The 21751-nt window shown below is 48.2% G+C and overlaps 1 protein-coding gene across 4 annotated transcripts in view; it reads left to right on the forward strand.

The window, feature by feature from the left end:
* Positions 1–21751, forward strand: part of ANKS3 (ankyrin repeat and sterile alpha motif domain containing 3) — a 72259-nt gene that overhangs the window by 34837 nt on the left and 15671 nt on the right. For all 4 annotated transcript variants that reach the window (XM_068244204.1, XM_068244205.1, XM_068244206.1 and 1 more), the window contains exons 14-15: positions 10026–10105; positions 14249–14338. In XM_068244204.1, coding sequence (XP_068100305.1) covers positions 10026–10105; positions 14249–14338 — 170 coding nt within the window. The remainder of the gene's footprint in view (positions 1–10025; positions 10106–14248; positions 14339–21751) is intronic.

Raw genomic sequence — 21751 nt, forward strand, 5'->3', positions numbered from 1 at the left:
ACAAAAGCGGGCTAGCATGTGCAGCGTAGAATTCCAGCGCGTAGACATCACACAGCAAGCGATGGTGGTGGAGATTAAAGCGCTCCTGCATCTTGGCGAGTGCCCCCGAAGCAGTACTGGAATTTCTACAATGTTTGGCCACTCGTCGCACCTTCAACAGAAGATCGGCCACGCCTGGGTATGTCCTCAGGAACCGCTGAACTACTAGGTTCATCACGTGCGCCAGGCAAGGGATGTGTGTCAGCTTAGCCAACCTTAACCTCCTTGCCGGTCTAAAAAATCCGGCAAGGAGGCAGCGCCGCACATTTTTTAATTTTTTTTTTTTTTTTTTTTTTTTTTTTTTTTTTTTTTTAAATCATGTAGCGAGCCAAGGGCTCGCTACATGATAGCCGCTAAGCGGCGGCATCCCCCCACCCACTCCGATCGCCTTCGGCGATCAGAGTATGCAGGGAATCCCGTTGAGAACGGGATTTCCTGCAGGGCTTCCCCGGTCGCCATGGCGACGGGGCGGGATGACGTCACCGATGTCATGGACGTCGGGACGTCATAGGGAATCCCGATCCGCCCCTCAACGCTGCCTGGCACTGATTGGCCAGGCAGCGCAGGGCTCTGGGGTGGGGGGGAGCGACTCGGCGCGGCGGATTGCGGCGGATCGGCGGCGAGCGGCGGCGATCGGAAGTTACAAGCAGCTAGCAAAGTGCTAGCTGCTTGTAACAAAAAAAAAAAATTATGCAAATCGGCCCAGCGGGGCCTGAGATATCCTCCTGCGCAGGTTACCCCGAGCTGAGCTCGGGATAACCGGCAAGGAGGTTAAAGCGCGAATGAGATTACTCCCATTATCACACACAGCCATGCCCGGTTTCAGGTCCAGCAGTGCCAGCCACAAATCCGTCTGTTCCTTTATTCCCCTCCAAATTTCCTCCCCTGTGTGCTGCTTATCCCCAAGGCAGCTGCCCCAACAGCTGTGCTGCACTGCTTCCACGATCCTACTGCTGCTGGGTTAGCGTTTCCGGATGAGGTACAGCTTTGAGATGCGTTGGAGGAGAAGGAGTCAGAGAGGTAGGTGCTGCTGTTGTTATCCAGTGGGAGGGACGGCGGTGCAGCTGTTTGCGGCGTGGGCAACACCCGCGCCGTAGCAGGTGAGGAATCGCTGCCAGGCTCCACAAGGTTCACCCAGTGCGCGGTAAGGGAGATGTATCGACCCTGGCCGAACGCACTCATCCAGGTGTCAGTGGTGAGGTGAACCTTGCAGGCAACGGCATTCTTCAAGCTTCGGGTTATTTTGCTGACCACGTGCTCATGCAACTCAGGCACTGCAGAGCGCGCAAAGTGGTAGCGGCTGGGAACCACGTAACATGGGATGGCCACTGACATCATGCCCTTCAAGCTGTTTGTCTCCATTACTCGATATGGCAGCATTTCGCAGGCCAGAAGCTTGGCTATGCTGGCTGTTAGTGCCACGGCCCGGGGGTCATTTGCTGGCAATTAAGCATCTCCGAGACAGACAACTGAACCGTAGGGCTGCACACTGAACGGCTGTTGGTTGTTGTGTTTGATGACTGGGAGACCTCGAGCACTATTCCGGAAAGTGACAGTGTCAGCGTCGTCTGATGTTTGTGAATGTTGTTGTGAACCACGCAATGGCTGGGCTACTGCTGCTGCTGAGGAGGGTCTGGTGGTGAGTCTGGTGACCCCAAGGGAGGCAGTGTTGCTGGTACCCTGTCCTGGCGGCCACAGAGTAGTATGTTTGGATACCATGTGGCGGGTCATGCTGGTGGTGGAGAGGTTGTTAATGTTTCCCCCTGCTCAGGCGGGTCTTGCACACCTTGCAAATCACCATGGTACCATCCTCACTGCAGTCTTCAGAGAAAGGCCAAACTTTGGAGCACCTGCCTTGCTGGCGATTTCTGTTTGCGCCTCTTTTGCGTCTCACTTGAACTTCCACGCTTGTGGTGCCTGAAATTTCGCGCCGCCTACCTTGTGGCACAAGGCGAACTCGTGCAGCAGTGGGTTCTTCAACAGACTTATCTGTGCTGCTACGACGGCGATGTTCTCCTTCACATACAAAATCTGGGTCTCTGTCAACATTGTCCTCCTCTTCCATCTCCTCAAACTCGTCATATGTGATTGTGGGCCGCCGCCGTGGAGTAGAGCTCCCCACAACAACCTCTGCGCAGCACACTCCAACGTCGTCTTCAAGATCTTCTCGGCCGACCTCCTGCAATTGAAACCCCTCCTGCCCAACTTGCTCTGGGATTTGGGTTTCAAAGTCCTCCTCGGACTCGCCTTGCATTTCAGTGCGCGGTGCATTTCCCACAGTCAATGGTTGTGAATCCGGGCCCAAAATTTCTGGCTGTTCCATTGACCTTTTGAAAGGTGGAAGTTTGTTGGGCTGGGAATAGCTCCTGCGAATACCCCATTGTGTCCTGAGGAAATTCTTCGGACTGGTTATTTGGCAGTTGTGTGCGTGGTGTCGCTGCCGGTTGTGTCAGCTTTGTGCCCACTGGCTCCTTGTAACTGGCTGAGGACTCAGACCTCGTGCGTGATGTGCTGGTGCTGCTTAACCCACTGCTGGACGCTTGAGAGGTCATCCAATTTAATTATCTGGTCCTGTTCTTTTGGATTTGTGAGGGTTGATTTCCTGGACAACATGGGCGGTATTGAGTGGGTTTTCTTCGGTGCTCCACTGTGGCCTGTACGTGAACCGTCAGGGGGAACACCTCTTCCCTTGCCCCTCCCTCTTTCACAGGATTTCTTCTTCATTTCACTTATCCGTAAAAGTACACGCTGACTGGCAGCAGTACAGTGGCAGTACAGAAATGCTATATAGTGTGGGTGAGCGGTGTACTACTGTTCCCAGCAGAGACACAGAGTGGCAGTAAACACAATTCTATATAGTGTGGGTGAGCGGTGTACTACTGTTCCCAGCAGAGACACAGAGTGGCAATAAACACAATGCTATATAGTGTGGGTGAGCGGTGTACTACTATTCCCAGCAGCGACACAGAGCACAATGCTATACAGGGTGGGCGGTGTACTACTGTTCCCAGCAGACACACAGAGTGGCAGTAAACATAATGCTATACAGTGGAGGAAATAATTATTTGACCCCTCACTGATTTTTTAAGTTTGTCCAATGACAAAGAAATGAAAAGTCTCAGAACAGTATCATTTCAATGGTAGGTTTATTTTAACAGTTGCAGATAGCACATCAAAAGGAAAATCGAAAAAATAACCTTAAATAAAAGATAGCAACTGATTTGCATTTCATTGAGTGAAATAAGTTTTTGAACCCCTACCAACCATTAAGAGTTCTGGCTCCCACAGAGTGGTTAGACACTTCTACTCAATTAGTCACCCTCATTAAGGACACCTGTCTTAACTAGTCACCTGTATAAAAGACACCTGTCCACAGAATCAATCAATCAAGCAGACTCCAAACTCTCCAACATGGGAAAGACCAAAGAGATGTCCAAGGATGTCAGAGACAAAATTGTAGACCTGCACAAGGCTGGAATGGGCTACAAAACCATTAGCAAGAAGCTGGGAGAGAAGGTGACAACTGTTGGTGCGATTGTTCGAAAATGGAAGGAGCACAAAATGACCATCAATCGACCTCGCTCTGGGGCTCCACGCAAGATCTCACCTCGTGGGGTGTCAATGGTTCTGAGAAAGGTGAAAAAGCATCCTAGAACTACACAGGAGGAGTTAGTGAATGACCTCAAATTAGCAGGGACCACAGTCACCAAGAAAACCATTGGAAACACATTACACCGCAATGGATTAAAATCCTGCAGGACCCGCAAGGTCCCCCTGCTCAAGAAGGCACATGTGCAGGCCCGTCTGAAGTTTGCCAATGAACACCTGAATGATTCTGTGAGTGACTGGGAGAAGGTGCTGTGGTCTGATGAGACCAAAATAGAGCTCTTTGGCAATAACTCAACTCGCTGTGTTTGGAGGAAGAAAAATGCTGCCTATGACCCCCAAAACATCGTCCCCACCATCAAGCATGGGGGTGGAAACATTTTGCTTTGGGGGTGTTTTTCTGCTAAGGGCACAGGACAACTTAATTGCATTCACGGGAAAATGGACGGAGCCATGTATCGTGAAATCCTGAATGACAACCTCCTTCCCTCTGCCAGGAAACTGAAAATGGGTCGTGGATGGTTGTTCCAGCACGACAATGACCCAAAACATACAGCAAAGGCAACAAAGGAGTGGCTCAAGAAGAAGCACATTAAGGTCATGGAGTGGCCTAGTCAGTCTCCGGACCTTAATCCAATAGAAAACCTATGGAGGGAGCTCAAGCTCAGAGTTGCACAGAGACAGCCTCGAAACCTTAGGGATTTAGAGATGATCTGCAAAGAGGAGTGGACCAACATTCCTCCTAAAATGTGTGCAAACTTGGTCATCAATTACAAGAAACGTTTGACCTATGTGCTTGCAAACAAGGGTTTTTCCACTAAGTATTAAGTCTTTTATTGTTAGAGGGTTCAAAAACTTATTTCACTCAATGAAATGCAAATCAGTTGCTATCTTTTATTTAGGGTTATTTTTTCGATTTTCCTTTTGATGTGCTATCTGCCACTGTTAAAATAAACCTACCTTTGAAAATATACTGTTCTGAGACTTTCCATTTCTTTGTCATTGGACAAACTTACAAAATCAGTGAGGGGTCAAATAATTATTTCCTCCACAGTATAGTGTGGGTGAGCGGTGTACTACTATTCCCAGCAGCGACACAATGACCGGGGGACCCTGGCTAGCCTGGCTGGAGAGAGAACTACCCTACCTGCCTACCCAAAGCTAAACCCACAGACAAATGGCGGAGAAATGACGTGGATCGGGTATTTATTTACCCGAACCACGTGACCCGTTCGGCCAATCAGAGCGCGTTCGGGTCCGAACCACGTGACCCGTTCGGCCAATCACAGCGCTAGCCGAACGTTCGGGTAACGTTCGGCCATGCGCTCTTAGTTCGGCCATACGGCCGAAGAGTTTGGCCGAACACCATCAGGTGTTCGGCCGAACTCGAACATCACCCGAACAGGGTGATGTTCTGCAGAACCCGAACAGTGTTCGCCCAACACTAGTGGTGAACCGCAAACTATATGCCTGCCTATAAAAGGCAGGCAGTGTCGGCCATTTCACTCACTCATGTGGCTGCAGTGATTAAAGGAGGGAGAGCTTACTGCAGAGACATTAGGGAAAGCTTAGTTAGGCACTTGTTAGGCTTGTTAGCTTGCTCCTTGCTGATACTTATTGCTAAACACCCCTCAACAGCTCTTTTGAGAGCTAATGTTGTTCTTTTTTTTTTTTTTTTTTTTTTTTTTTTTTGGTGTGTGTTCAACATACAGCCCTGTCAGTCAGTCGCAGCTGGCCCTTGGCCCCTTGGTAATTCCTACTGTGCCAGCACATTCAGTGACTACCTGTTCACGGTACCTATGTGAGTGACACAGCTGCACATTTGTAATACCAATCCCTGTATACCTGTTCAGTGCACCTACCTACGTGACCACATGCAGTGATACCAGTCACTGCATACCTGTTCACTGCACCTGTGTGACTGCACATTGCATTAGTCAAGTCAGTGCATACCTTTCACTTCATCCCCCCCAATATGGGCAAAACAGGCAGATGCAGGTCTGTTCGAGGTCGTGCTGTTGTGATTTCGTGGGGGCCCTAGACCAAAGTACAGTGTTCAGAAGGCGCAGGCCATCAACCCCCAAGATTGTCAGGACGTAGATGACTATTTAACACAGAACACCTCATCTTCCACACAGAAGCGTGACATATCTTCCTCCTCCTGCTCTGATTCTGGCACCCCACTTAACACTTAGTCGGCCGCCACCACCAAAGTGGCATCACCCCAGGGCTCAGCGGTGTGGACATTTTTTTTGTGTGTCTGCCTCAGAGGCGAGCAATGCCATCTGTACTCTCTGCCACCAAAAATTGAGCCGTGGAAAGACCAAGACCCACGTAGGGACAACTTCCTTACGAAGGCACATGACAAAGCAAAAACTGCAATGGGATGACCACCTGTGGAAAAGCAGCACACAAAAGCAAAGCCACACACCGCAGTGGAAGATACCAGGCCGCAATTATTGCTCAAAAAAGGTGATACCCAAACTGTACCGTGATGTTGAAAGGCAAGTGGTCATCTCTGGCACACAGCATTGGGTCAAGGGTCCATCTGACCACGTGGTCTGCAAAGCATGGTCAGGCCTGCCCGAAGACTAAGTCAGTCCCCACACACACAGCTTCTCTGCCTGCAGACCGCTTGACTGCCTTCTCCGCCACCAACAGGGTCCAGGACTCCAGGCGGATTCCTGAATTTTTAAGGCCGCTGCTAGAATAATTTTTCTGGTGCGTGTCCATGCCTGTTAAATTTTTCTGGCTTCACTGCAGTTGCAAAAACAAAAGGCATGTACATGTGTCAATTCCCCTTCATGATTGTTACCTTGCTGCGGTGAAGGGGCTTGTGTATCACAATGAAGCAATGACCGCCGGCTATATGAGCGTCTCGGGGGGGGGTGGGGAGGGGGAACACCCAAGATAATAAGGTCGTTACTTCATTGTGGACAGACCAAATTTTATCAGCTGGACACTGTCACTGTTGTTCTGTCATTCAGCTACCTCAGCCCGACCATATGGGCTTGAAAACCGCCATCGCCTGCACTCTCACCATGGTGCGCACCAGTCCAGCACGGCCGTCACTACACAAACAGCTGTATGCGGTGCGTTACACAATGAGTTTGGTCTGTCAGTGTGAAATAGTACACTAATTACACTACCTGATTGATGTATACACATGCAAGATGTTTTAAAGCACCTCAGGCCTCCAATTTAGCAAAATGTGATTTCTGCCCTTAAACTCTGCTGTGCGTAAAATCCTGATTATTTTATTTTTTTCCTCCTGGGACTTTTAGCGTGTATCCCACTCTGACATGCCCCCCCCCCCCCTCCAGGTGTTAGACCCTTTGAAACATCTTTTTTCCATCACTGTTGTGGCCAGCATAAATGTTTCTAGTTTTCAAAGTTCGCATCCCCATTGAAGTCTATTGCGGTTCGCGAAAGTTTGCGCGAACCAAACTTTTGCGGAAGTTCGCGTTCGAGGTTCGTGAACTGAAAATCGGAGGTTCGTGCCATCTCTAATATAAAATCGGAATCTCATGTAGTGTGCAAGAGGCCTTAGTGGCAGTAAATTATAAGGGGAGTCTTTAAACACAAAGACAGAAGTGTTCCTGCCAAGCATGTACAATAAAGTTGTAAAGCAGATCAATGCCACGATTTTAAAATCATCATTGCCAGATATCCATATTATGTGAATTCTATATGTTGGAAATTCAATAAAACTGATTTTGAAAAAAAAATAAAATATGTAAAGCACACAGGCAAAGCCCAAACAAAAAAGGATTACAGAACAGTGTTCCAGCCACTTGTCCCATATTCTGTGAAATTTAGCAATGGGATTTCTATACAGATATATCAGTTTTTTTTGTTGTTTTTTTTTATATGGGAGAGAAGTATCTATCCTATTTAGCAATTTTTGCTTTTGTAGGGGAGATGGGGTGTAACCATACTATGGCAATTTCTTGCCTGGCAGCAAATAGCGTCTCAGACATCAATTTTTTGGTGTCCGCTTGTATGCTCTCATCAGGAAATACGTCCAGAAAACAATAGGCAGGATCACTAGCAACGGGGCAGCCCATTTTTATCGTGGAGAAATTTGACCACTTTCCATTAGAACTCGCCTATTGGGGGGCATTTCCACACAAGGTGAACGAATATGGGGGTAGGGGCTTGACACTTGGGACATATGTCTGGGATTGTGTGGTTAATTTTGTGTAGTCTTGTAGGGGTCAGGTACGATTGATGGAGGAAATATAACTGTGTGAGCATCTCCCTCAGATTGGGGGACTCTCTTGTTGCTTGACAGTGCTTCGCCCCAGTCTTCCTCTTCTAAATTATTGATCAAAGTTACCCAGTTGGACTTAGACACCTGTTTATTAGAGCAATATGCTCTACCAATTTCTTATAGATATCCCCAATTAAATGTTTAGCAGGATCATTTTTGATAAGTTCTAGTATGGGAGAGGAGTGTATACTGATTAGGGATGTACCAAACTGAGCTTGAATAGCATGCGCCAGTTGTAGATATCGGAACTCCTAAGAAGCTGGCAGTGCAGCTGCACTCCCTTCTAATCACAATCTCTAAAATGTAGCATGCTTAAAGAGTACTTCCTGGGCATAACCCAAGAAGCACTTCCAGGTCGCGGCTTATCTTCCGATTGGAGGAAGCTTTCAGAGGCAGGAAGGCAATGCAATGGAGGAGGCGGGGGAGACAATGCGGGGAGAGGCAGAGGTATAGAGATTGACCAATGACAAGTAAATAGCCGGCTAGTGACAAGCAGATTGTCGCTAGCCTATCGCTATTTTCAGGGGGGACTGGCAGCGTGCCAGAAGGACACAGGCATGTCATTGTGCAGAGAACATGCCTCTGTGTCCTGTTATCTTTAGTAAAAACCACCTCGGGTTCTCTTTAAGTGAAAATTTCACTTGCAATACTGCCATCCTTAAAGAGACACTGAAGCGAAAAAAATATTATGATTTGTATGTGTAGCACAGCTAAGAAATAAAACATTAAGATCAGATACATCAGTGTAATTGTTTCCAGTACAGGAGAGTTGAGAAACTCCAGTTGTTATCTCTATGCAAACAAGCCATTAAGCTCTCCGACTAAGTTAGTCGTGGAGAGGGCTGTTATCTGACTTTTATTATCTCAACTGTTCCTGGACTATTTACTTTTCCTCTGCTAGAGGAGAGGTCATTACTTCACAGACTGCTCTGAAAGACTCATTTTGAATGCTAAGGGCCCTTTTCCACCAGCGCGTTTGCGCTGGCTGAATCGCAAAAACGCAAACCGCTAGCGATTTTACAATCGCTACGGTTTGCTTTTTAACATAGGAATCGCGGTAGGTCTTTTCCACTACCGCGATTTGTTTTTGCCGGGAACGCGAACGCGCGGCGGAGCGATATTTGCCGCGATTTTGCTATGCAGTGCATAGCAAAATCGCGGCCGCGAACATCGGGGAATCGCCAGTAATTGCGATTCAGCAATCGCTAGCATTCAGCGTGAACGCTAGCGATTGCTAGTGGAAAAGGGCCCTGAGTGTTGTGTAATCTGCACATATTATAGAATGATGCAATGTTAGAAAAAACACTATATACCTGAAAATAAAAGTATGAGAATATTTTCTTTGCTGCTAATCTTCTAGTAATTATTCATAGTACACAACCAACTCACTATATCATATTTTTTTTTTTTCGCTTCAGTGTCTCTTTAACTAGTTACTGTTCCTGGGAATAGATTCAGCATGCACAAATTCAAGAGTGAATGATTGCACCTATAGCTAGCATAACATGATCTACATTTAGGGCCCGTTTCCACTAGTGCGGTGCGAATCGCTGGGATTCCACCGCTGACAAAATCGCATGCGGATGCGATTCCGCATGCGATTTTTGCTGCGATTTCGCATAGGCAGGCTATCAGCGATTTTAACCATGTCACTGCCTGGCGCAATGTACATTAGTTTTAGTGCGATTTCGCGGCAAAAAAACGCATGTGCGTTTTCCCCTATTAAATACATTGCCTGCGAATCGCCTGCATTCCACACGCAGGCGAATTCTGCAGGCTCTACCGTGCAGAAAAATCCTGCACAGAAAAACGCACCAAAAAACTGACAAGTGGAAACAGTCTCATCCACTTGTATTAGTTATGCGAATCCGCATGCAGACAACGCATGCGGATTCGCTCTAGTGGAAACGGGCCCTTACATTTATAAAATGAGATTTTAAAAAGTCCCTTTTAGGAGTAGAAGGCTAAGCTACAGTCCCTCTCATCAGTTTATTGTAGTTTAGGTTTGCTTAAGGATCATAGTAGGAGACTTACATCATCACAAGCTGCAAACTTTCTGTAAAATATACTTTTTAAATCTGCTTTCCTATGGTTATTATGGTTTCAGGAATCACCAGGACGAGCTGTCTCTTCGGCTGGGCAAAACGAATGCGGTGAGAACGCGGACACCTTCCTCTAGACCACCAGGTGAGATGGTAGAGGTGTGAATAGGGCCACAAACAAAATAGTTGTCCTTGTGCTCAAACCACCTGCATTTTCAGGCACCAGTGAGTTAACCAGTCCACACCCGGATCCAACTATGTGCAAGAGTACAAGGCAGTAGAAGAAAACGACTGGGTCTCTACCTGGGTTTTGCAATTTTAGCCTAATTCATTGGTAGTTTCAATGTACTTGAAAAAGATCTGCATGATGAAACGTGCGATTTAATGACTATGATACTACCAATAAATTAAGCTAAAATTGCAAAATCTAGGTAGAGACGTGGGCATTTTCTTCCACTGTTTTAGATGAATATTGTTAGTGGTGATTTGATGACGGGTGTCCCATTGCATAACACAGGCGTTATGAGTGTGAACAGCAATGGAGATGGAGACTGGACATACAAAGCCTGCGTGCAGGGAGTTAGAGTAATTTAACACTGTTCTGTGAACAAGCCCATAGAATTATATGGGCAGTGATTTGACATGGAGACTTATCCTGCAATACAACTGAACACTGTGAACTAGCCCTAAAGCTTTATGCCTTGTCTGCAAAAATGCCTCACACAACTTATCTTGTACCAATCTTATCTTGCACCAATCTTATCTTGCATCCAAAAAGCTCTCCAAACATCCAGTTGTCCTAAATGAAGTGCAGAATCCCTGTCCCTCGATGGTAGACTTCTGAAACCAAGTGATGACATTCCTTCATGACAAGATGGGCTGTACAGTTTCTGTGGACCCCAGAATCTGCTTCCTTGGAGTAATGCTGGAGCAGGACATGGCCTTTGCACAAGACTTTCCTGTCCAAGACCCTGTCCCCTGCAAAAAAAAAAAATATGGCCTGCTACTTGTACCAGAACTCTTAAAGACTGGATCAAAAAAGTTGATCAAAACCTCGCTTTCAAAAAATTCTATTGTGCACAGCTCTCCACTCTTCAGACCGTCAGGGCTATTTTTTCATTGCTGTGTCTGCTGCATTTGCAGGCAAATTGCATAGCAATTATGCCGTTATGCCAGATTCAGCGATTGAAAATATTTTCCCCTCTTTGTGTTTTTTTTTGTTTTGTTTTTGTTTTTGTTTTTTTTGTTATTAATTGCAACAGTACCATACACTCGACTGAAGCCGAATCGCAATTGCATCTCTTAATGGAAAATAGCCCTCAGCCATGTAGTCTGCATAGTTGATAGACCTGCTCTCCACTTATTCTACAATTATCGATCTTTCTAAGTTCCCCATGTGTATTTACCTTTTTTAGCCTACCTGGATGAAGCCATGTTTCTCAGCCCTTCCCCCAATCATGAAGCAAATCTCCTTTGTTAACCACTTAAGGACTGCTGTCAGCCGATCGGCTGACACAATGCCTGGGTCTAAAGGACCGCTGTCAGCCGATAGGCTGACCTGCGGGGAAACATAGCTATGCGGCGATCGCTTCACTGGTGACGCAATCTGCTGCCGCCAATAGGCTCCGCCCACCTGGCGCGATAACCCGCCGGCAGTACGGGAGCGCTGGCGGGTTATTAACCCCTTGATCGCCGCATAGGAAGCGTATAATACGCTTTATAATGTATACAAAGCATATTATACAGGCTGCCTCCTGCCCTGGTGGTCCCAGTGATCGAGGGACCACCAGGGCAGGCTGCAGCCACCCTAGCACACTGATCCTGCCCCCCCTGCCCTCTGATCGCCCACAGCACCTCTCAGACCCCCGCCCAGACCCCTGTTTGCACCCAATCACCCCCCTAATCACCCATCAATCACTCCCTGTCACTATCTGTCAACGCTGTTTTTCAGATCTGGTCCTAAACTGCCCCCTGGGCATCTATCCTCCCCTGTACTCACCCACTGATCACCTGTCAATCACCCCGTCACCACCTATCACTGCCACCCATCAGATCAGACCCTAACCTGCCCCTTGCGGGCATCTGATCACCCACCCACATGCTCAGATCACCTGCAGACCCCCCCTCAGATCACCTCCAAAGTGCATTGTTTACATCTGTTCTTCCCTCAAAACCCCCAGTGATCACCCACCAATCACCACCTGTCACTGCTACAGATCAGATCAGAGCCTAATCTGCCCCTTGGGCACCCAATCACCCACCCACACCCTCAGAACGCCCTCGGACCACAGCCCTGATCACCTCGCCAGTGCATTGCTTGCATCCAGTCTCCCCTCTAATCACACCCTGATCACCTATCAGTCACCACCTGTCACTGCTACCCATCAGATCAGACCCTAAACTGCCCCGTGTGGGCACCCAAACACCCGCACACACCCTCAGATCCTGCCTGAACACCTCTCCAGTGCATTATTTACATCTGTTCTCCCCTCTAATCACCTCCTGAGACACCCATCAATCACCTCCTGTCACCCCCCCTAGCACTCCTATCCATCAGATCAGGCCCTAATCTGCCCCCTGCTGGCTTCTGATCACCCGGCCAAACCCTCACCCGCCCCACCGCAGGGACAGAATTTTTTTTTTCTGATCACTGCGGGTCTCTACGACTTAATTGTGGCTGAGACCAACTGTTATGCCACACAATACGCAACCGACATTCCAAGAAGCTACCATGCCCAGCCTTTTCGGTGGAAACCACTCCAAGTTTCCGAACGTAACATTTTTTTGGGGCCTTCTCCTAACATGGGTCTAGTCAAAGAGAATGTATTGCGGTCTTATTGGTCTACGCACCCAATACATCACATGCCCATGTTCTCTGCTGCCATGTCTAGGTCACGATTTGAGAATATCCTGCGCTTCCTGCACTTCAGTGCCAATACAACCTGTCATCTAAGAGGCCACCCTGCTTATGACCGGTTCCACAAAATTTGGCCCCTCATAGACCACCTGTCATCAAAATTTGCAGATGCTTATACCCCTGAACAGTCATTTTGAGGCATTTGGTTTCCAGACTACTCCTCATGGTTTTGGGCCCCTAAAATGCCAGGGCAGTGTAGGAACCCCAAGTGACCCCATTGTAGAAAGAAGACACCCCAAGGTATTCCGTTAGGTGTATGGTGAGTTCATAGAAGTTTTTTTTTTGTCACAAGTTAGTGGAAAATGAACCTTTGTGAAAAAAACTATAAAAATCAATTTCCGCTAACTTGTGACAAAAAATAAAATCTTCTATGAACTCACCATACACCTAACGGAATACCTTGGGGTGTCTTCTTTCTAAAATGGGGTCACTTGTGGGGTTCCTATACTGCCCTGGCATTTTAGGGGCCCTAAACCGTGAGAAGTCTAGAAACCAAATGCCTCAAAATGACCTGTGGATAGGACGTTGGGCCCCTTAGCGCACCTAGGCTGCAAAAAAGTGTCACATGTGGGATCGCCGTACTCAGGAGAAGTAGTATAACGTGTTTTGGGGTGTATTTTTACACATACCCATGCTTTTGATAAAATTCATTTTTTTTTTTTTTTTGATGAATAATATAAAAACTAAAAATCACAGCAGCAATCAAATAGCACCAGAAGAAAGCTGTATTAGGGACAAGAAAAGGAGGTAAAATTCATTTAGGTGGTAGGTTGTATGACCGAGCAATAAACCGTGAAAGCTGCAGTGGTCTGAATGGAAAAAAAGGCTCTGGTCCTTAAGGGGCGAAAAGACTGTGAGAGTCGGGCAACTAGTATTTTAAAAGGAAAAATCCATATCCTTCTCAGTTTAGGTTCCCTTTTAAAGCGGAATTGTCAGCCACAAAATCAAATTCCATTTACCCACTGCTCAGTGTTTTTTATGCAGCCTGCAACCTGACCTTGCACTGCAAGCATTCTAATCTAATCATAAATGTTTCTGCTGTAAAAATTTTTATCTCAGTCAGCCTGGCTCTATTTGGTACATTGCCAACGAGCAGGAAGCTTGTCATCTCCCCTTCCACATTCCTGCTCCTCATTGATTGGCTGAGGGCAGTTCAGTGTGACATGAGGCTAAGAAGCTGCTGAAATACAATCTGTAAACGTGATGACAGCATAAAGTAAGCTAGATATGACAGTGCATTTTCTAGGAGAAAAAAAAGAGTAAGGGAGGAAATGACATCAGGATTGGCTTCGGTCTTACACATTGCCTTCTTTCCTTTCACTCGTGTCTGATATAAATGTAAGTAATGTTCTCTGTTCTCCATTTGTTCAGGTCCTTCCACAGCTGGTAATGTAGCCGCACTGAAGTCGATGAATATGCTGGATGTTTCAGCCTCCCTGGAGGAGAGCACTGCTAGTCTGGGTGAGGATTATACCTTTGTGTATGTGATAGCCAAAGATGTTCAAACCCGAATCAAGGAACATAACATTTTAGGTTTAACACTTTTTGAAGTGTTTTGTTGACACTAGTGATTGGTGTGGGCTCTTGCAAAGCACAGAATCTTAAGGCCCGTATGCATACTGGACTGATGTTGACTGGGATTGGAGAACACAAGACCTAGAAAAAAATTGTCATCTATGTACAAGAGCTTGTTGACAGCTTGTGGAATTCAGTCAGGTTTCCTGAAAAGTAAACACGTTAAAACATTTAAGAAACAGATAAGACATCTAATGAAGTTTAAGTGCAGGAATGTTCAGAGTCATTGCTTCTCTTTCAGCTTAACAAGACAGGATTCTAAACCGCAACTGTGACAGCCTGGTGCAAATCTTAAAAATTAAGCCACTAATCTAAAAATACAATTATGAGACTCATTCCATGTCACTATTCTATTTATCACCCATACTACATATAGAATAAATTATCTCACAAGATTAAGTTCACTTTAACAAAAGAGAGAGAGAAAAGCTAGTTGGTATAGGTGTTTTGGGGAAAACATCTCTCTCTGAGCTCCAGCAGGTCCTTGTAGTAAAAATGAGGTAATGCCAACTCCTCTACATTGGCACAGAATCTGGTATATATTGTCAGTAGGGGTATGACTGCACTTCTGCTACCCAGAGATGCAGATAATGAGGCTGTCAGTTAAATTGGCATTAGACAGTAAATTAGGCTGCATATAACACAGTTCAGTTCCGCTGTAACAGTTAGGCCCCGTTCACACTTGCGCTTTTGCAAAAACCGCACCGGATGTCCGGACCGCACCGGAGCCGGATCGGACCTGAACCGTACGGTTCCTGTCCGGATCCGGTCCGGATCCGGTCCGGTTGCATACGGTTTCCGTGCGGTATGAACACGGTTGCGGTCCGGTTCCGGATTCTTAAAGAGATAACAACCTGTATAAATACCTGGGGTTCTGGGAGGTCAGCAGAAGCTCTGGGGTCATTGTTGGAGACAGCTGGACGTGTGGAGACCATCCTTGGATACAGAGACAGCAGTTGGGACCATGGATCCAGTCATTTTTTACGCTTATTACCTGGGAATTCTCTCCTTCCTGTTGTTTACCTACTACTATGTGGGGAGAAGGCGTGCTCCTCGCAGGAGATGGTGGGTGCACCCTCTACTAGCCAGGAGGCAGAGGAAGGGAGAGTTCCAGGCCCTCTACCGGGACCTCAGACGACACCCACAGAAGTTCTACAGCTACACTCGGATGTCTATTCCCCTGTAAGTATATAGGCCTAAATACACCAACCCCCACCATCCCTAAACACCCCACCCTCACCCCCACAACACCTCATCCCTGTATACCTAGCTAAACACACCACCCTGACCCCCACACCCCTGTATACCTAGCTATACACTACACCCCCACCCTCCACAACACTCCCAAACCTCTGTAAACACACCTCCCCCATCCTCCACCCAACACCTTGTCCCACAACATACTTTACAGCTTCTTCCTTTCCATCTCCTGACAGGTTTGATACCCTTTTGGAGATGGTGAAGGATGACCTTAGGAAGAAGGATACCACGTTCAGGAGAGCAGTCACACCACAAGAACAACTACTCATCACACTGAGGTATGTAAAAACAAATTTTTTTTATTGCAAAAACTACCACTTTCCAACATGGAAACATTCTTCCAACATGGAAGACAAAAAATAACATATCTATGGTATAGCCCGGTCAGTTTTAAGGAACACCAACCACCAACTTTGTGCTGGAAGAGTTGCAGGGCATAGCTGCCCAAGTGTCTTTTGGGGACACCAGTCCCTAATATTAAAGTGCTTCAAAAACCTAACCACTGGCACAGGACCCTCTGAGCCATGGATGAAGGACACAGGTCAGTGAAAAGGCTAGGCCTCTCACCGACCAGTCAAGGTGTCCTTCATCCATGGTTCAAAGGGTCTTGTGCAAGTGGTTAGGAACAAGAACAAAGTGAGGAGCAAGAGGAACCGATGGCAGAGGTGCATGACTACAGGTGCAGTGCAACAGGCACAAGGTTGTGACCCAGGTAGTGTCTTTCGGGGACACCAGGCCCTAAAATTGAAGTGCTTTAAAAACCTAACCACTGGCACAGGACCCTCTGAGCCATGGGTGAAGGACACAGGTCAGTGAAAAGGCTAGGCCTCTCACCGACCAGTCAAGGTGTCCTTCATCCATGGTTCAAAGGGTCTTGTGCAAGTGGTTAGGAACAAGAACAAAGTGAGGAGCAAGAGGAACCGATGGCAGAGGTGCATGACTACAGGTGCAGTGCAACAGGCACAAGGTTGTGACCCAGGTAGTGTCTTTCGGGGACACCAGGCCCTAAAATTGAAGTGCTTTAAAAACCTAACCACTGGCACAGGACCCTCTGAGCCATGGGTGAAGGACACAGGTCAGTGAAAAGGCTAGGCCTCTCACCGACCAGTCAAGGTGTCCTTCATCCATGGTTCAAAGGGTCTTGTGCAAGTGGTTAGGAACAAGAACAAAGTGAGGAGCAAGAGGAACCGATGGCAGAGGTGCATGACTACAGGTGCAGTGCAACAGGCACAAGGTTGTGACCCAGGTAGTGTCTTTCGGGGACACCAGGCCCTAAAATTGAAGTGCTTTAAAAACCTAACCACTGGCACAGGACCCTCTGAGCCATGGGTGAAGGACACAGGTCAGTGAAAAGGCTAGGCCTCTCACCGACCAGTCAAGGTGTCCTTCATCCATGGTTCAAAGGGTCTTGTGCAAGTGGTTAGGAACAAGAACAAAGTGAGGAGCAAGAGGAACCGATGGCAGAGGTGCATGACTACAGGTGCAGTGCAACAGGCACAAGGTTGTGACCCAGGTAGTGTCTTTCGGGGACACCAGGCCCTAAAATTGAAGTGCTTTAAAAACCTAACCACTGGCACAGGACCCTCTGAGCCATGGGTGAAGGACACAGGTCAGTGAAAAGGCTAGGCCTCTCACCGACCAGTCAAGGTGTCCTTCATCCATGGTTCAAAGGGTCTTGTGCAAGTGGTTAGGAACAAGAACAAAGTGAGGAGCAAGAGGAACCGATGGCAGAGGTGCATGACTACAGGTGCAGTGCAACAGGCACAAGGTTGTGACCCAGGTAGTGTTTCGGGGACACCAGGCCCTAAAATTGAAGTGCTTCAAAAACCTAACCACTGGCACAGGACCCTCTGAGCCATGGATGAAGGACACAGGTCAGTGAAAAGGCTAGGCCTCTCACCGACCAGTGAAGGTGTCCTTCACCCATGGCTCCAAGGGTCTTGTGCAAGTGATTAGGATCAACAAAGTAAGGAACAAGAGGAATCAAAGGCACAGGTGCAGGACTACAGGTGCAGTGCAACAGGCACAAGGTTGTGACCCAGGTAGTGTCTTTCGGGGACACCAGGCCCTAAATTATTAGTGCTTCTAAAACCTAACCACTGGCACAGGACCCTCTGAGCCATGGATGAAGGACACAGGTCAGTGAAAAGGCTAGGCCTCTCACCGACCAGTGAAGGTGTCCTTCACCCATGGCTCCAAGGGTCTTGTGCAAGTGATTAGGATCAACAAAGTAAGGAACAAGAGGAATCAAAGGCACAGGTGCAGGAGTACAGGTGCAGTGCAACAGGCACAAGGTTGTGACCCAGGTAGTGTCTTTCGGGGACACCAGGCCCTAAAGTTCAAGTCCAGCAAAACCAAAAGTTAAAAAGCCCTGTGATGGTATCCTTCCTCCGCGGATCGGAGGTATTCAGAGGAGCATGTCCAGGAACAATTTGACTTTTTTTTTCAAATTGTATCGGCACCACTACTCGAAAAGGTGGGAGTTGCTGCCTGGAAATCTGGACTCTCTTGGGTGCTGGTCGTGGATGAGCTGGACCCTGACAGCGGTGGCCCATATTGACTGCCTCTGTAGCCGGTGTACATCTGTGATGATTGCCAGGTGGGCACCGCTGTTGGTTGTGGGGGTCTAAAAATTGGTGGTTGCAATAATGGCGTGTCCATGTGCTGTTTAATCACCTCCAGCAAATTGGAATGGCACGCCATCAGGTTTTGGGAAGGCACCTTTTCCAGATATGGTATTAGAGACATCACAGTGTGAAAACACGGGTGTGCCTGCAATTTCAGTAGTTCCTTGCTTTGTTGATGCATTTGCTGCATCATGTTCTGCAGCTGGCCCACCGACTGATGATGCTGCGCACGCAGTTGGTCGATTTCTCCTCTGTGCATCTCATGCATCATTTTAAGCTCGTCCCTGTAGTGCCCATGTACAGCGTCGAGCTCACATTGCAGTGAAGTGATGTGGGACTTGTACTGCTCCATGATGTGGCCCCTGTCCTCATCTTGCAACTGCCGGGTTATGAGAGTTTGGTGGCTCTGAAGAATCCCGAGAAGTCCGGAGACAGCCCCGGACATCTCGGACTCTGTCTCTCTCCTTGTTGGGGGGAGGGTACCTCGACGCCTCACTGGTGTGGTGGTCCTCACTGGTGGTGTGGCAGCATCTTCCCGTCCTCTGGCCTGTGTCGGGGTTGCCCTGCGCGCTGGTTGTGCTGCAGTCTCTCGGTGCTCCTCACTTTGTTCTTGTTCCCCTGGAGCTTCCATAGCGGTCGATTGTGGAGGTTCAGCTTCTTCCACACTCGGTCCTGCAACCTCAACATCCAAGCTCTCTTCTGCCAAGTCATCATCAAAGGAGAGAGTTGGGATTAAGGACTCCCTCCTCCTACTCCTCTCCTCGGGGCAATAGTTTACATCGGCGACGTCATCATCCACCAAGCTCTCCTCACTGCTGAACCGTGCCTCCTGGGTCGGTTCCTCTTGCTCCAAATTGTCTTCAGTCCTGTAGATAAAAACAATATTTATTGGTGTGCCAAACAGCATGTGGCGTCAATTCACAGAGCTAGCAAACACTAGCAATCACTTTATCAACCGTTTCTACCCAACATTTGATAAAGCTTGTGAGAAAAGTTCGCTAGCCATGGGAATTGAGGCCATAGCAATACATGGCCGAAGTCATGGTATGAGCTCTCAGTTCCTGCCCACAGTAGTGGTACTTACAGTCTAGGTTCCAGGCTTGCATTGATGAAAGACAATTGCTTGGCAAATTGGTAGTCTTTTTGTCGCCTTCCCCCGCCACTGCCACTTCGTTCGGCAAGTTTTTTCTTCCGTAGCCATTTCACGTATGCATCCCGTATATTGCGCCACCTTGTCTTGAACCTTTCTCCTGTAACGACATGAAAAATTGATTTCGATTATTTCTCTTGTAGGTACATCGCAACTGGACAAACATATACATCGCTACATGTCACATTTCGTATTGGGAAGAGCACGGTGGCAGGCATCGTCGTGAGGACTTCGAGGATCCTTTGGACGCGACTGAGGGCCAGATACATGCCTGTGCCGGACACCACGAAATGGGAGGAGATCGCCCAGGGCTTCTGGACCGAGTGCAAGTTTCCTAATTGTGTTGGCGCACTGGATGGGAAACACATCCGGATTCAGAAACCCGTGGGGAGTGGCAGCCATTATTTCAACTATAAAAAATACTTCAGCATTGTTCTAATGGCAGTGGCAGATGCGGACTACAAGTTTGTGTACGTGGATGTGGGGTCGTACGGTAGTTCCAATGACTCTGTAATTTTCCAGCGTACGACCCTTTGCCGGCTGATGGAGGAAGGCAGACTGCGTCTCCCCCGTGACAGACCCTGGCCTGGGACAAGGGCACCGGCCTACCCCTATGTGTTTGTGGGGGACGAGGCCTTCGCCCTGTCCGACCATGTAATGCGTCCGTACCCAGACAGGGGACTTGATGCCAGCCAGCTACACTTCAATGCTCGGTTGAGCCGTGCAAGGAGAATGGTGGAGTGCACATTTGGGATCCTGGTGTCAAAGTGGAGGGTGTTCCACACGCCCATGCTGCTAAAACCGGGCAACGCAGTTGTCGTGGTGAAGGCAGCATGCATCCTCCACAACTTTGTGCGGCAGGAGGAAAGAGAGACTCCGGAACCCCCGAATGTGCTTCCACTAATGCCCCTGCGGAGGTATGCAACCAGGCCAAGGGTAGTGTCACTGCGGAACAGGGACCAACTGAGACTTTATTTTACCACACCACCAGGACGAGGGTGAATGTTTGGTTTTTAATATGTTTTGTTGAAATGTGTTTATTTTGGAGTTTCAAGTTTTTGAGTGATTTTAAATGTATTAATTTTTTACAATAAATTGATGTATAATAATTGGTCATTGTGTATGTTTTATGTGCACAGGTGGGGTACATCGCAGGTGGGTGGGATACATCACAGGTGGGTGGGATACATCACAGGTGGGGTACAGGTGGGTGGGATACATCACAGGTGGGGTACAGGTGGGTGGGATACATCACAGGTGGGGTACATCACAGGTGGGTGGGATACAGCACAGGTGGGGTACAGGTGGGTGGGATACATCACAGGTGGGGTAGAGGTGGGTGGAATACATCACAGGTGGGGTACAGGTGGGTGGGATACATCACAGGTGGGTGGGATACATCACAGGTGGGTGGGATACAGCACAGGCGGGGTACAGGTGGGTGGGATACATCACAGGTGGGATACATCACAGGTGGGGTAGAGGTGGGTAGGATACATCACAGGTGGGGTACAGGTGGGTGGGATACATCACAGGTGGGGTACAGGTGGGTGGGATACATCACAGGTGGGGTACAGGTGGGTGGGATACATCACAGGTGGGTGGGATACATCACAGGTGGGTGGGATACAGCACAGGTGGGGTACAGGTGGGTGGGATACATCACAGGTGGGATACATCACAGGTGGGGTAGAGGTGGGTGGGATACATCACAGGTGGGGTACAGGTGGGTGGGATACATCACAGGTGGGTGGGATACAGCACAGGTGGGGTACAGGTGGGTGGGATACATCACAGGTGGGATACATCACAGGTGGGGTACAGGTGGGTGGGATACATCACAGGTGGGGTACAGGTGGGTGGGGAACAGGTGGGTGGGCAACACGTGGGTGACACAAATCCATAGCAAAAGTGGAATACATCACAAGCTTAAACCACAAGCCCCCCCCAAAAACTTCTAGTCAACATACCCTCTGTGCCTTGCTGTCTCTTGCTCAAGTTCTCAAAGTCCTCCACATACAGCTTGGCAATTTTTTTCCACAGGCCTCTGCATTTTTTGATGTTGCTGTGGTCCGCATCCCCCTTGTCCCACAGGGCTGGTACCTGCTGCACCTGTAGGATGAGGTCTTCTGATGTGTAGGGCCTCACCCCCTCGCTATCAGACAGATCCTGCTCCATATTGCTGCCAAAGAGCTCCAGCATGAAGTCACTGCTGCTCCACTCTGTGAACGCTGGTGCCATGTGGTCCCCATCCAAAATGGC

This window comes from Hyperolius riggenbachi, chromosome 7 (assembly GCF_040937935.1).
Source record: "Hyperolius riggenbachi isolate aHypRig1 chromosome 7, aHypRig1.pri, whole genome shotgun sequence".
Lineage (NCBI taxonomy): Eukaryota > Metazoa > Chordata > Amphibia > Anura > Hyperoliidae > Hyperolius > Hyperolius riggenbachi.